This window comes from Chionomys nivalis, chromosome 7, assembly GCF_950005125.1.
Source record: "Chionomys nivalis chromosome 7, mChiNiv1.1, whole genome shotgun sequence".
NCBI classification, from domain to species: Eukaryota; Metazoa; Chordata; class Mammalia; order Rodentia; family Cricetidae; genus Chionomys; species Chionomys nivalis.
In genome coordinates this window covers 74,487,854-74,502,353 of record NC_080092.1, presented here as the reverse complement: position 1 = coordinate 74,502,353, position 14,500 = coordinate 74,487,854, and the positions used below count along the sequence as shown (strand labels likewise).

Sequence of the window (14,500 nt, the reverse complement as noted above, 5' to 3'; positions counted from 1 at the left end):
TTTGTTCATTCCCCCCATTGGTCCCTACAGATGGCTGGGTGTTCACGTGGAGTTCGTGGGGAACTGTGTGGTGCTCTTTGCTGCCCTGTTTGCAGTGATCGGGAGAAACAGCTTGAATCCAGGAATCGTGGGTCTTTCTGTGTCCTATGCCCTACAGGTAAGGTGTGGCCTGGGACACTAGGCAGGGCCACCGCTGCGGCAGAGGACACACGAGACTCCCAAGCCATCTGCTGAGTGTACTCCTCCAATTCACAAGCAGATCAGTCAGGCACGGGAAAACACTGCCAACCAGGGAGTGTGCTGTAGTCTGGGGAGGTCTCCCTGGCTGGAAGAAGAAAGTGTGACAAGAAGCATGGGGATGTCCATTGGCAATGCACTTACCTAGTATGTGCAAGATCCTAGGTTCAAACCCAAGCACAGGAAGGAAGGGAGAGAGGGAAGAAGGGAGGGAAATAGCCAAGAGCTTGGAGGAATTTCTGTACTCTGAGGTGCTAGAGAAATGATCTTGGAGCTTGGCCCAAACAAAACTGTCATGTCTGAACAAGATGTAGGTCAACCTGACTGAGGTCTGAACATGGGACATGTTGGGCCAGACCACATGATGTGGTACATGCCTGCAGGGAAGCTACAGCTGCCCTCGGTGTCCTTCTTCTTCACTGAAGAAGCAACCAACTGCAGATAGAAAACCCTTGAAAAGGCTGGGAATGATGGTGCATGCCTGGAATCCTAGCACTTGGGAGGAAGTTGAGGCAGGAGAATTGCTGTGAATTCAGTGCCAACCTGAACTATATAGTGAGACCTTTTCTCAAAACAAAACAGATTTAAAAACCTCCCCCCAAAACAATCTGACAAAATATTCTAGAAACTTCTACCAAAAAAAAAGCAGAAAATAAACAAGACAACTTCACTGAGCCTCTGAATGCATGTAACTGAAGTGGCGTGTAGGCTTTGTGTTAGGTACCTGAAGTAATCTAGACACCATTCACAGCATTCGGGAGGGTGTGGGTAGGTTTCATGTAAACAATAAGCAATTTTATGTGAAGGACTTGAGCATCTGTGGATTTAGGTATATTCAAGGGTGTCCAGAACCAATGCCCTGTGGATGTGGAGAAGTAAACAGATGGGATGACTGGAGCCTGGGATTGGAGGTCACCCTGACACCAGCCTGTATGGTCAAAGAGTTATACAAGCTGCAAATGGGATTTTTTGTAAAACTGATCACATTGTCGAGGCCTCAGGTGGCTCAGATCTGAGCGCACTGGTAAACAGAAAGCGATGCTGACAGGCCTGTCGGCTCGCACCTTAATATGCATGTGACTCATTTGGAGACCTTGTTAAAATGTTCGTTCTCATTCACAAGCTTCCGTTCTCAGCCGGAGCTTGGATTCTGCATTGCTGTCAAGGTTCTTGGTAACACAGGACAGTCCCTGGACTGGCTCCACTGACATATTCTGGGAGCATGGTAGGAGTGGAGAGCCTTGGGCCTATTGACTCATGCGCTGCGTTTTGACAGGGTGCTCTGAGAAGTCTAATACGTATCAAAGTTTGAGGCGCACTGCGTGAGACTGTCCTCCTCTGAGTCTGCACTGCCACCGGTGGCCTGAGGCACGGCTGTGATTAGAGGCCTAGTCAGTACTCACCTGTAGGTCTTAGAAATGATGGATCAGAAAAGAAAGCTCCTGCTGGGCCTCTCCCGTAACACAGTTCCTTTACTCAGGTAACCTTGGCTTTGAATTGGATGATACGAATGATGTCAGACTTGGAATCTAACATCATAGCCGTGGAGAGAGTGAAGGAATACTCCAAGACTGAGACCGAGGTGAGTTCCAAGATGAGCCCTGCAGCAGAAGGTACCCGATGACTTGAGGAAGGATGCTTGGTGGCCTGTCATCGCTGTGCTTCAAGGACAGCTGTTTAAGTGGCTTCCCCCCATCCATACATCCACTCTCGGAGTACCAGGCCATGACTGATGCTACAGGTAGAGGGCTCAGAGTTCAGAAAAAGATTCTGAGCCAGGGGAGGCACAAGGCATATAGATGGCAAGGCTCTGGGGATGCACACATCTGGGGTGATCCTGGAGCAAGTGAGCTTCAGAGAATGGGCAAGTTTTGACAGGTGAGATGAAGTAGGGGTGGGGCAGGGGAAAGATGAGCATCGCAGTCAAAGAAACAGAGGTGGAACAGTGTGCCTCCCCTTCTTTGGTAGGGGGAGGTTTCGAGACAGGGTTTCTCTGTGTAGCCCTGGCAGTCCTTGAACTCACTCTGTGGACTAGGCTGGCCTTGAACTCAGAGATCCATCTGTCTTTCCCCCAACCCCGCCCCAAATGCTGGGATTAAAGGCATACACCACCACCAGAATTTTTCTCTCCTGGGTGGGTAGATTGTTCTCCAAAGAGAACGTGTTTCAGACCTCTCCATGCCCGGAAGCTGCACCACCTCTGAGCTCTTAGTGTCAAGCAGCCCACTTTTTGGCCTCCAGCCCTGTGTTGCATGGCTCCAGTCCTCTGCCCTCTAGAGATTCCAGCACTGTGACCTGCCTTTGTTTCCCTAGCCTCAACTTCTGTCTTTTTCACTTTCCCTGGACTCTATGCACCTCAAAGAGAGGCTCTCAACCTGTTTCTGTCCCTGCCTACAAAACCCCACCCTAGGGGCTGGAGAGATGGCTCAATGGTTAAGAGCATTGCCTGCTCTTCCAAAGGTCCTGAGTTCAATTCCCAGCAACCACATGGTGGCTCACAACCATCTGTAATGAGGTCTGGTGCCCTCTTCTGGCCTGCAGACATACACACAGACAGAATATTGTATACATAATAAATAAATAAATAAATATTTAAAAAAAAAAAACCCACCCTATCTGAGCCCCCTTGTCCACGCCATACCTGCGCAGAGCAGCCAATTGAGCTGGAGAACGACATCACTAATGTCATAACCACTCTCCACATCTGGTATCTCTGCTTCACTTCGCTGAGAACTATGTGCTCCCGCTTTCAAAACAGTCCCTTCAGAGCATTCTCTGTCCTTAAACCACATTTGCTTGTTGTGATATTTTGTTTGGGTTTTAACAAATAAAGCTTGCCTGAAGATCAGAGTACAGAGCTAAGTCACTAGAAGCCAGGCAATGGTGACTCGTCCTTTTAATCCCAGCACTAGGGAGGTGAAGACAGGAAGGGAGAGGACTGGGCAGAGAGAGGAATATAAGGTGGGAGGAGACAGGAGCTCAGATGCAGTCTGGAGATGCAGTCTGAGGATGCAGACTGAGGAGGCAGTTTGAGGATAGGACCACCTCTTTGGTCTAAGCATCGGTAGAGGTAAAAGGTCTCTCTTATGGTTGGTTGCTCTGCTTCTCTGATCTCTCAGCTTTTACCCCCTAATATCTGACTCCAGGCTTTTATTAAGAACAATTAGAATTTGTGCTGCATTTTCTCTGTGCTCAACCCTCCACCTTGCCTGACCCTTCCTTCCGTGAGAAAATAGTTAAAGATGATGTGATCTCCCTTCACCTTCATCTTCAGTGCTGCCTGGGCATCCTCCTCCTCCTTCCTTTCTCTTTGAGCTGATGTTTTCCCTTCTCGTTTCAAAGTCCAGCCCCTCGGCTTCTATCAGATCATGTGCTAGAGACTGTGGCTTCCTCCACTAGACCATCTGTCTTGCTCCCTCTGTTGGATGATTCTCATCTATGTTCACCTTCCATTCTAGACACAAACAACCCCACCCCACTTTCCCCTGCAACACATTGCCTCAGTTCTCAGCTCTCCTTTGTAGTGAAGTCTGTTTTCTTGCTTTGTTTTGTTTGTTTGTTTTGGGGACAGGATTTCTCTGTGTAACAGTTCTGGCTATCCTGGAACTAACTCTGTAGACCAGGTTGACCTCAAACTCACAGAGATCTGCTTGCCTTGACCTCCCAAGAGCTGGGATTAAAGGCATGCACCACCACTACCCAGCCATGAAGTATGTTTTAAGCTGTGATCTACACAGGTTTTACTTCTTCCTTACCCTGGCCCTTGCCTGCTGGAGCCTGCTTTCCATGAAAACAGCTCGTTTATAACCTACCTGGCAAGTCCATTCTCTTTAAAGTGCCCAATGAGACCCTTTGAAACTACACTGGGAACTGGGCATGATGGTGCAGTCTTTTAATCCCAGTACTAGGAAGGCAGAGGCAGGAGGACCTCTGTGACTTCAAGCCCAGCCTGGTCTATTGTGATAACTCTTTCAGTAAAGTGCAGAACAAACATGTCCAGAGCCCTGGGTTCTATTGCCGTTATCAAATAAACCTGGTGTGGTGGCTGGTGCCTGTAAGCCCAGCACTTGGGAAGAAGTTTAGAGTACTAGCCCCTGTACTGTAGAATGCAAACAGCAAACAGCGTCCCCTTGTCTGTCATGTCTTTCCTCTAGATAGCCACTTGCCTTGTCCCCTCTGTCACCTCCTTCAGGTTACTACTGTCACCCCTTCCAGGAAGCCTTCTTGAATAATGCATAGAAGAGCAACCCCAGACTCTTCTGGTCCCAAGCCCCCGCCACTTGTTTCACTATAGAGACTTGCTGATGTATGAACCATGTGCCCTTGTGTATGCTGGAATGCTAGCCTCCTAGAAGGAGAGCTTTGTCTCATTGGTGACATTTAGTAGTAAAGAATGAATAAAGGTGATGAAAGGAGGTGCTAAAGCAGGCAGGGAGCAAACCTCAGAGATCTGTAACAGATTGGTAGGGGCAGGACAGAGAGGTTCTGGAGTTAGCATTTGGGGGGATGAAATCAAAGAGAAAAGGCTGGGGGCGTGGCCCAGTGGTAGCCTGTTTGCCTGGCACGTGTGAGCCCCTGGGTTCCATCAAAGAAAAAAGTCAAAGGATAAAGGAATTCACTAAACCACAGGGTGTCAGGCCTCCCCATCAGGGACCATGGTGGGTGAGGATTGAGGTTTCTGGAGAAAGGTGGGGTTGAGCAGCGGGAGAGGGATTGAACAGGTGTCATTACCCTGATGAGACTGTAAGAACCCAACTGTCTCTTGCTAGGCCCCCTGGGTGATAGAGGGCAACCGTGCTCCAGAAGGCTGGCCCACACATGGGGCAGTGGAGTTCCGGAACTATTCAGTGCGGTACCGTCCGGGCCTTGAGTTGGTGCTGAAGAACCTGACCCTGCGTGTGCAGGGTGGCGAGAAGGTACTGGTGCCTGGGGACCTTGTCACATCCCTTGTGGGGAGAACATGGATGCTGGAACTGGCTATCCATTGGGGTGCTGATAGAAACCTAGAGATGCCCCCGACAATCTTGCCCTTGCCCCACAGGTAGGCATTGTGGGCCGCACTGGGGCTGGCAAGTCCTCCATGACTCTCTGCCTGTTCCGAATCCTGGAGGCCGCAGAGGGTGAGATCTGCATCGATGGACTCAACGTGGCACACATTGGCCTCCATGACCTGCGTTCTCAGCTCACCATCATCCCCCAGGTAAGAACCTGCTGATCCTGCTCCTCCCTGCACCCCTCTCCCCAACCCTGAAACTTCAAGAACTTAAGAACTGAGCCCTGGGGCCTGCTTGGAGAGATGCCTCCACAGAGGGGAGCAGAAGAGTCAACACAAGAGCCACCCAGGCACAGATCTGGAAGGGCAGACACCTCGGCCAATCAGGACTGCCCTTGGGCTTCTGGACTAGCACATGGGAAGGACCCCAGGCTCCTCCCAGCACAGCAGGGCTGAGGTTTCCTGTCTTTCTCTCCTGGATGCACCATTCCCAGTGGTACAGCCTTTCCTGGATCCTTAGGGTGTTCTTCTGCCAAGTAGACACTTTGGAAGCAGATTGGTGGCCCTGCTTCCTGCCTCAGGCAGGGGACTTAGCGACTGGCCAGGCTGAGGTTTATCACTCCCCCACAGACAGTTTTGTTATCTCCCTGGTAATGTCCGCCTTCTGGAAGACTGGGGACAGAGCAGAAAGCTGCTGCCTGGTCACTTTCCTTTCCCTGCTCCTGAGATTCCCTCTAGGGTATAAGCTATTTCTCCCTGATTTTTTGTCACCAGGACCCCATCCTGTTCTCCGGGACCCTGCGCATGAACCTAGACCCCTTTGGCCGTTACTCAGAGGAGGACATCTGGAGGGCCCTGGAGCTGTCCCACCTCCGTGCCTTTGTGAGCAGCCAGCCTGCAGGCTTGGACTTCCAGTGCTCAGAGGGTGGTGATAATCTCAGGTAGGAATGGGGCTGGACATGTCAGGAATGCTGCCCCCAACTGGTGGCCCTGTGGGTGCTGGGCAGAATCCTGATGAGCCCCTAACCCACGCAGGCATGTGCCTCAGCCAGGGCTGCACAGGGATGTTATTTCCTATAGAGTATATCCTCGAATGCACACGGTACTTCCTCAGACTGCTCACACAAGACTCCCTTGGCAGTTTATGAAACAAACTCAGAGAGGGCAGGGGATTAGCCAAAGTTGCACAGCTAAGAGAAGGCATACCTGGGATTTGAACCAGCTCTGGTTCTCATCTAATTCGACTCCAGTGACATTCAGATGGTACAGTCCCACCCTTGTTGGAATCTTCTGGGCTCTAGGGTCATGTATGTACCTGTGGCACAAGTGAGAGGAAGCCCATGCTCTCTGGAAAGATGTCTGCCAGGATAGAGGCAGTCAGATCAGGAATATACAAAGTAGGCTCTCTCTGTATTCCCTGTGCCCCCTCCAAACCGTCAGGTTCCATATCCTGAGCTTCTGAGCTGTGTGGTCCAGAGATCAGCAATCTGTTCCTACTAAGTCAAAAACCGCAAGATACCTAGATTTTTCTTTTGTATTCTGTTTGAGTTTGTTTCTGGTACTAGATTCACCAATGCTAGGCAAGCTCTTTATTGCTAAGCCATATTCCTAGTCCTAGCTGTGTGATTTAGGGCAAGTTGTTTAACCATTCTGTGTCTCTTTTACATTCACTATATAAATAGGGATAATAATAGTCTATGCCTGCTTGCATTGCATTCCCTGATAATAATGTAATATGAGGCTGGAGAAATGGCTCAGTAGTGAAGAGCGGTGGCTGCTTTTTGAGAGGACCCAGGTTCAATTCCTAGCACCCACATGGCAGCTCACAACTTGCTGTAACTCCAGTTCCAGGAAATCTAACCTCATTTTTGGCTTTGGTAGGCACTGCACACATATAGTACACAGACATACATGCAGGCAAAATACACACACACACACACATATATAAAATAAACACTTATAATTCAAGCTACACACACACATATATAATTATATATATTTTTTCTAGTAGTCACATTAATAGGCAGCATAGTGATACCCCTTCTCAAGAAAGGCATGGACCAAAAAAAAAAAAAAAAAAAAAAAAAAAAGAAAGGCATGGACCAGTGAGGTAGCTCAGTAGGGTAGGATGCTTACCGCACAAACCTGGTGACCTGAGTTCAGTCCTTGGAGAGAATCGACTCTACAAAGTTATCCTCTGACTTCTGCATTCGCGCGCGCGCGCGCACACACACACACACACACACACCTTATATACACACAACTACATGTACACACAAAGAGGCATGCACACATAATAAAAATAATACTGATGATAACAAGAGAGATAAACAAACAAGGATAAACAGGTGGATTAATTAATTAATTTGGGGCTAGAGAGGTGACTCGGTGGTTAAGAACACTTGCTGCAGGGCTGGAGAGATGACTCAGAGGTTAAAACAGTTGCTGCTCTTCCAGAGGGTCAGAGTTTGGTTCTCAGCACTCACATCAGGTGGTTCATGACTGCCTGTAGATTCAGCTCCAAGGGACCCAGTGCCCTCATCTGACCTCCACAGGCACACACACATACACACACAACACCCACGCACAACACATACACAGCATATAGTCACACAGACACACAAGCATACACATAAATAAAAATACATCTTTTAAAAAGTTAATTTTCTTACCTCATTTTTTGAGACAAGCTTACAATGTAGTTCAGATTAGCCTAAAACTCAAGGTAATCCTGCTTTAGTTTCATGAGGACTAGAATTATAGGGATATGCCACCATACCTGGTAGAATAAATATTTCTAAAAATGTAAGTATTTGTTTAGTGGCACTCATGTGTAGAACAATTTACAAGAGTTAGTTCTCTCTTTTCTTTCTTTCTTTCTTTTTTTTTTTTTGATTTTTTTTTTCGAGACAGAGTTTAGCTGTAGATTTGTAGACCAGGCTGGCCTCGAACTCACAGAGATCTGCCTGCCTTTGTTCCCAAGTGCTGGAATTAAAGGCGTGTGCCACCAATTCCCAGCCAGTCCTCTCTTTCTAAGGTTGGGTTACAGGAATCAAATTCATGCCATCAGGCTGAATGGCAAGTGTCTTTATCCACTGAACCATCTAACTGAATAGACCCTGGAATAAATTCTAAAAGCATATTTTATCCAGCCCAATGTATCTAAAATAATATTCAATGTGTCATCAATATAAAAGCTAGTAGGTGGTATATGCCTATCATCCCAGACCTTGGGAAGCTGAAACAGGAGGATTACCTTAAGTTTAAGGCCAATCTGGGCTACATCACGATTCCTTATCTTTTTAAAAAAATATTTATTTATTTATTTATTTATTTATTATACAATATTTTGTCTACATGTATGCCTGCAGGTCAGAAGAGGGCACCAGACCTCATTACAGATGGTTGTGAGCCACCATGTGGTTGCTGGGAATTGAACTCAGGACCTTTGGAAGAGCAGGCAATGCTCTTAACCACTGAGCCATCTCTCCAGCCCCACGATTCCTTATCTCTAAAGAAAAAAAAATAAGTCTGGTGGTGGTACATGCTATTACACAGAAAGACCCTGTCTCGAAAAGTCAAAAAAAAGGAAGTTATCATGGATATTTTTTCCACAGAAGTTTAAAATCCTGTATGTATTTTCCATTTTCTTTTTCTTTTGTTTTGTTTTTTGTTTTTTTCAAAATAGGGTTTCTCTGTGTAGCCCTGGATGTCCTGGAACTCATTGCGTAGACCAGGCTGGCCTCAGACTCAGAGATCTGCCTGCCTCTGCCTCCCGAGTGCTGGGATTAAAGGTGTTCACCACCGCTACTTGGAGGTTATTTGTTTTTTGAGACAGGGTCTCTCTATGTAGTAGCCCCAGCTGTCCTACAACTTGCTATGTTCACCAGGCTGGACTAGAACTCACAGAGATCTCTCTCCCTCTGCTTCCGCCTCTGCCTCTGCAGCCTCTCCCTCTGCCTCCTGAGGTGATATACCACACCTGGCTGTATTTTCCACTTGCAACACAGCTCTGTCCAGAATAGCTACAATTCAAGTATGAAAGAGCCAGATGTGCCCAATCAGTGGTTTCACTTTGAAGGGAGCAATCCTGGGCCAGTTCCGCTGAGAAGCACTTAGCCCGCGTGCACTCCTGTGGAGTGTCAACGAGTTCTCTGCCCTTTCTGCCCTCTCTTTTTTCCTTACTCTTTCCTTTGGGTGCTGGGGTCGAACCCAAGACCTTGCACATGCTCAGAAACACTTCACCGTGCCCTACATCCCTAACCCTTCGTTTTCCTCCTTATATTCAGCACATACTCATGTTTCAAAACTTGAAACAAACAAACAAAAGGTCACATCTGCCCAGCGCTTAATGTTTTGCAGTATTCAAAGTCATCTGGCCTCCACCATCTCATTTCATCTCTTCTGCTGCCCTGTGGGCTGGAAATAGAAATGGAATTACTTGCCCAAAACTGCCTGGCCAGGCAGAGGCAGGGCAGGGGACTTAAGGAGATATGAGATTTTGTCCCCATCACTTTTCTTCCTTCATCACAAGGCTGCCTCAAAGAGAAAACAGGTGGTGCAGGCAAGAAAATTGAAAGTTCAAGGTTAGCCTTGGATGGATGGAGATGTAGTTCTTGCTTAGTGGATGTGAGGTCTGGACTGAATTCCCAGTACAACCCCTCTACCCCCGACCCCTCAAAAAAACCCTGTAAGGGTAACTGTGTACCTTTAATCGGCTTTTACTTACATAACTACATGTGGTATGGCTGGCGGCAGTATGGGCTCTCCAGCTTCTGTCTCTAGAGCTCCTAGCTGCTTGCTAGTCCCCAGCACGTCCCCAAGAGCATCTGTAGCCCTTCACACCAGCCTCAGAGACAGAAATGGTCCCTCCTCCTCCCTCAGTGAGCTTGTGGTCACTTTAAGTATAACCTGCAGCCTGTGCCAGGCCCACCATTAATCAGCCCTGAGTTCTATCTGGCAGCTCATTCTGCTGCCAGAACCTTCATTAGTTGCGGGAAGAGGCCAGGGAGGGAGGCCGGTCTTTATTTTGGCTGTGACTCACCCCTCTGGGAAGGGTTGAGGTATTTGTCCTTGGTGTGTGTGTGTGTGTGTGTGTGTGTGTGTGTGTGTGTGTGTGTGTATGGGGGGGAGGGAGTGTGCTGTGGCCTCTGTGGTTGGGAACACAGCCTGGCTTTGTTTACTGGTTCTGGCTTTCAAGGCTGGAGGTTGAAGATAAGGATCCACCCTTCTGATTTAAGTGAAGAAAGATGGGGAGTCCCCAGGTCCCTCCCTTCCTTGCCTCCCAAATAGAACCGTGCTCTCTATTCCCTGTGTGGGTAGGAGATGGCTGCCAGAACGGTCTAATCATAGTTTAGCAAGATGGCGTGTGTGGCTTGTATGCAAATATCCGGGAAGCACAGTCCCAGTATGTTCTTACTATCGAGTGTGAATGACTGACGATACGAGATAAAGACACTGTGGCGCTAGTTGAAGAATGTGGTCTGGAAGGGAGCTCAGAAAGAGGAGAGGTGAGAATACACACAGCAGAGCTCTCGCAGTGATGCTTGGCTCTGGCTCTGGCCCTCCAGGTCCCTCATGATAGTACAAAGCCTTGTCCCTGCTCCTGGAGGGCTGTGGCAGAACCAGGAAAGAGAAACACTCCTGGGCTGCTGAGAGGAAGTAGGGGCAAACATGTTGGAAACAAGGCCGGGAAGGTAGCCTGGGTACCTCACTGGCAGCTCCTGCCTTCTTTCTCAGTGTTGGCCAGAGGCAGCTCGTGTGCCTGGCCCGAGCCCTGCTCCGCAAGAGCCGCGTCCTGGTTTTAGACGAGGCCACTGCTGCCATTGACCTGGAGACTGATGACCTCATCCAAGGCACCATCCGTACCCAGTTTGAAGACTGCACTGTATTGACCATTGCCCACCGGCTCAACACAATCATGGATTACAACAGGTGGGTCATGAAAGCCAGGGGGGTGAGGGGATGGAAAGTCATGAAAGGTGAGGGGATCTGTGGCTGTCACCTGGGAGACCGGAAGAGGCAGGGCCAATGAAAGTACCTGGGCATGAGACTCTTGGAATTGGCTATGGCATGGGAGTACAGGACAGGGTTCCCAAGTTATGCTTAAGAGGCAGAACAGAGCAGGGTTAATTGGGTCCAATGTTATCTGCAAAGGCACAGGGCCCTTGTGGAATTACCAACAAGTGGGGACGGTACACCAGGCTCCCTAGACATTGGAAACTGCATGGACCGCCTCCGTGCTCCTTACTGTGAATGGGTAAGGGGAGGCGAATGGCTCCTCACGTCACATCCAAGCTTGCTGGTGGAGTGTTTACATGACTATCATCCGCATCTCACCACCGCCTGTGGGGGACACACAACAGGTCACAGGGAATGAGACAAAGCTGCTTGGGAGGTACATGACAGCTTCCTGGGTCCCATCCTTGGTGACTTGACCCTAACAGTGCCCGGAAGAGCGGATACTTGTGAGAAAGGCATGGTGTCTGAGCCAGAGCGCTGAGACCGGTTGTTGTGGGACTGTGGGTCACTTGCGAAGCTTCTCTGGGCTGTTCCATGTCTCTCGGAACTGCTGCTGTAAGGAGTCAGCGAAATTATGTTTAAACTGAAGGAACACCAAGAAATGTCAGTTTGCTCCCCAGTCCCCATAAAGCCCATGTATTGTGGTTTCCCTAGCAATCATTCTTCCTGGAGTGAGAAAGACAGCATTGCCCTCGGCATCTCTTGGCTTCCTTGGGTAGGGGGATGAGTCAACCGAGGCTTTCTCTTGGAAGTGTCCCCATGCAGCCAGCAGGATCTGGGGAGGGGACGCCTGATGCTACCCTGTGTGTGCCCCATCCTTACCCCACTTCTAGCCCCCACTCCCATTCAGGACCCCACTGGGAAAAGAATGCAGGTGGGCTGCAAGAGCTGGGCTCTGCCTCTGAGGAGAGAGGCGGGGCTGAGAGGATCTTCCCAGATCCATGCCCCAGCAGCCCTAGGGTGGGAGGTTCGGGGGCCACCATGGGGGGTGGGAGTTCACTCATTCTAAAAGGGCAGGCAGAAATTAATCAGAGAGTCAGGTTACAGAGCCTGTAATTAGAGCCCACGGGAAGTAAGCAGGGGTTCCTGTGTGCAAGCAGAGAAGTCAGTCTACGCGGGGTGGCAGGGCCTTCTCTTCTAAGAAAGGGCAGTGCCAGGTGGACCCAAAGGATGGGGAAAGGGTGAGAGAGGAGAAGAGAGGAAGGGAGGGGGTGAAGGCCTCAGAAATAGAGGCAGCACAGCTCCAAGGCAGGGAGTACTGAGGCTAGAGAGTGGAGCCGGAGAGAAGAACCAGCCCCCAAAGCTGTTCTTGAAGACCGTGCAGATTCAGTTGGTCTTCATGTTAAGGGCCAGGTAGACGCCATTGGAGGCTGAGTTTGGATAACACAGCCCCCAGGCCCAGGTTTGGACAGGGGCCAGGTAGTAACGTGCACTCTTTTCCAGAACACAGATGTAGGAGCCCAGCAGGTGGAGATCAGAAAGCAACCTGCCCCTCTCACAAAGGAGTCTCTCTCCAGGCTTGGGGGGCCTTGACCCTCCCACCTTACCCTGGTGCAGCTGCCTATGGGTCTTCTGCCAGGTGCCTGCTGTGTGTGGCTGATAGGAGAGGCTCTAACTCCAGGCTCGGGCTTGCCTGGGGTGGGGCAGTGGATCCATGCAGCAGCAGCAGCAACAGCAGCAGCAGCCCAAGTCCCAGATTGCAGCGTTGGCCTCACTGCAGCCTGGTTTCCTGCCGTGTGCCTTTGTGAGCTGGCATAAAACAGATGGATGTCCACCGGGCCTACTGCAGGCCCGTGACTCCTGCACACAGCCATCTGAAAAGCCCTGTGACCCCAGGAAGAAGAAGGGCTCATTAGGGAAGGCTTTCCAAGTCCAGACTAGCAGAGATGAATAGGACTTTGTGTTTGATTCCAGACACCGCGCCGTGCACTAGGACAGCTAACAAAATAGCGAAAATAACCAGCCTCGCGAGTGTGCGCGTGTGGCCTATCAGTTGCGCTAAGTGGGCTGGCTGAGTGGGTGGGCTGACATGTCACCGCGGAGCCTGAGCTGTACCCAAAGAGCAGGGCTGGCCTCCAGGGCTGGGTCTACACTGTTGGAGACCTAACTACTTATTCTCTTTTGGCTAGGGTCCTGGTCTTGGACAAAGGGGTAGTAGCTGAATTTGATTCTCCAACCAACCTCATCGCAGCTGGAGGCATCTTCTATGGGATGGCCAAAGATGCCGGACTCGCCTAGAATACATTCCAAAGGTTTCTTCCTTGTCTGAATTATCAACTGCAGAATGGACTTGATGGCAATAAGTGGGGGCATTTGTGACATTTATTATTATTTTATTATTATTCTTCTGCAAGTTGCCTCCCAGACTAGCCATACTTATCACCGGAATGAGGAAGTGAGTGGGAATCTAGTTAAAAGTCTGGTTGAGACCAGCGCCTGGGTCTCCTGGTCTAGTCTATCATTAGTCCATCCCATACTGCAGTTTTGGGTTTTATTTTTCAAGACAGGGTTTCTCTGTAGCTTTGGCACCTGTCCTGGAACTAGCTCTTGTAGACCAGGCTGACATCGAACTCAGAGATCCACCTGCCTCTGCCTCCCGAGTGTTGGGGTTAAAGGCGTGCGCCACCACCGCCCAGCCCATACTGCAGTTTCGATTTGTTTTGTTTTGAGACCTCACTCCTGCCTCTACATTTTCATATTTTCCATTGTTTTTTTTAAATGATCCTTCCTCCTCCTGGGCCAGGGACTGTTAGGTCAGGCTGTCTGCCCCAGGAATGGAGTTCCCGTACTGGTGCTGTCTGAATCCACTTCAGATAAGATACGTGTGAAATAAAACTGTGGTCAACAGCAGATACAGCATGTGTTGCCTCCTCCTACGCGTCTCCAAAGCCTGGGGGGCTAGAACCTTTGTGAAGAACCAGAAGTGGAGGGCCTCCTATACTTCTCTGTGGCTGAGTGATCTGAAACCTTCAGACCTGGAATTTTTGGCTGCAAATACCATCTTCATAGCCAAAATTCACAGCAAAATTACAGTGCCTCCCACTCCGCTGGGCAGATATGGAAGGTAAGAAATAAAGGCCCTGAAATCTGACCGGAGGCCTTAACTTCTCGGAAGAGCTGTTGAGAAATTTACTGGGGCTATGTCATTGCTATCTTCCAAGCCTATTCTCCAGGGGTTAAAGTGGCTCCTTTAGATGCCTGTTTACCAGGAAGACCACTGGTCATTCCGTCTCCACAGGTCAGCTGGGC

At 49.5% G+C, this 14,500-nt stretch overlaps 1 protein-coding gene across 1 annotated transcript in view; it reads left to right on the top strand.

Annotated features, from left to right (window-relative positions):
• The window catches only part of Abcc3 (ATP binding cassette subfamily C member 3), a 53,657-nt gene extending 39,554 nt beyond the window's left edge, over positions 1-14,103 (top strand). Inside the window, exons 26-32 of the mRNA XM_057774343.1 lie at positions 31-157; positions 1,718-1,819; positions 5,007-5,153; positions 5,279-5,437; positions 6,005-6,171; positions 10,970-11,164; positions 13,381-14,103. Of these exons, the coding sequence (XP_057630326.1) occupies positions 31-157; positions 1,718-1,819; positions 5,007-5,153; positions 5,279-5,437; positions 6,005-6,171; positions 10,970-11,164; positions 13,381-13,489 (1,006 nt within the window). The 3' untranslated portion in view covers positions 13,490-14,103. The remainder of the gene's footprint in view (positions 1-30; positions 158-1,717; positions 1,820-5,006; positions 5,154-5,278; positions 5,438-6,004; positions 6,172-10,969; positions 11,165-13,380) is intronic.
• Positions 14,104-14,500: the final 397 nt, after the last annotated feature.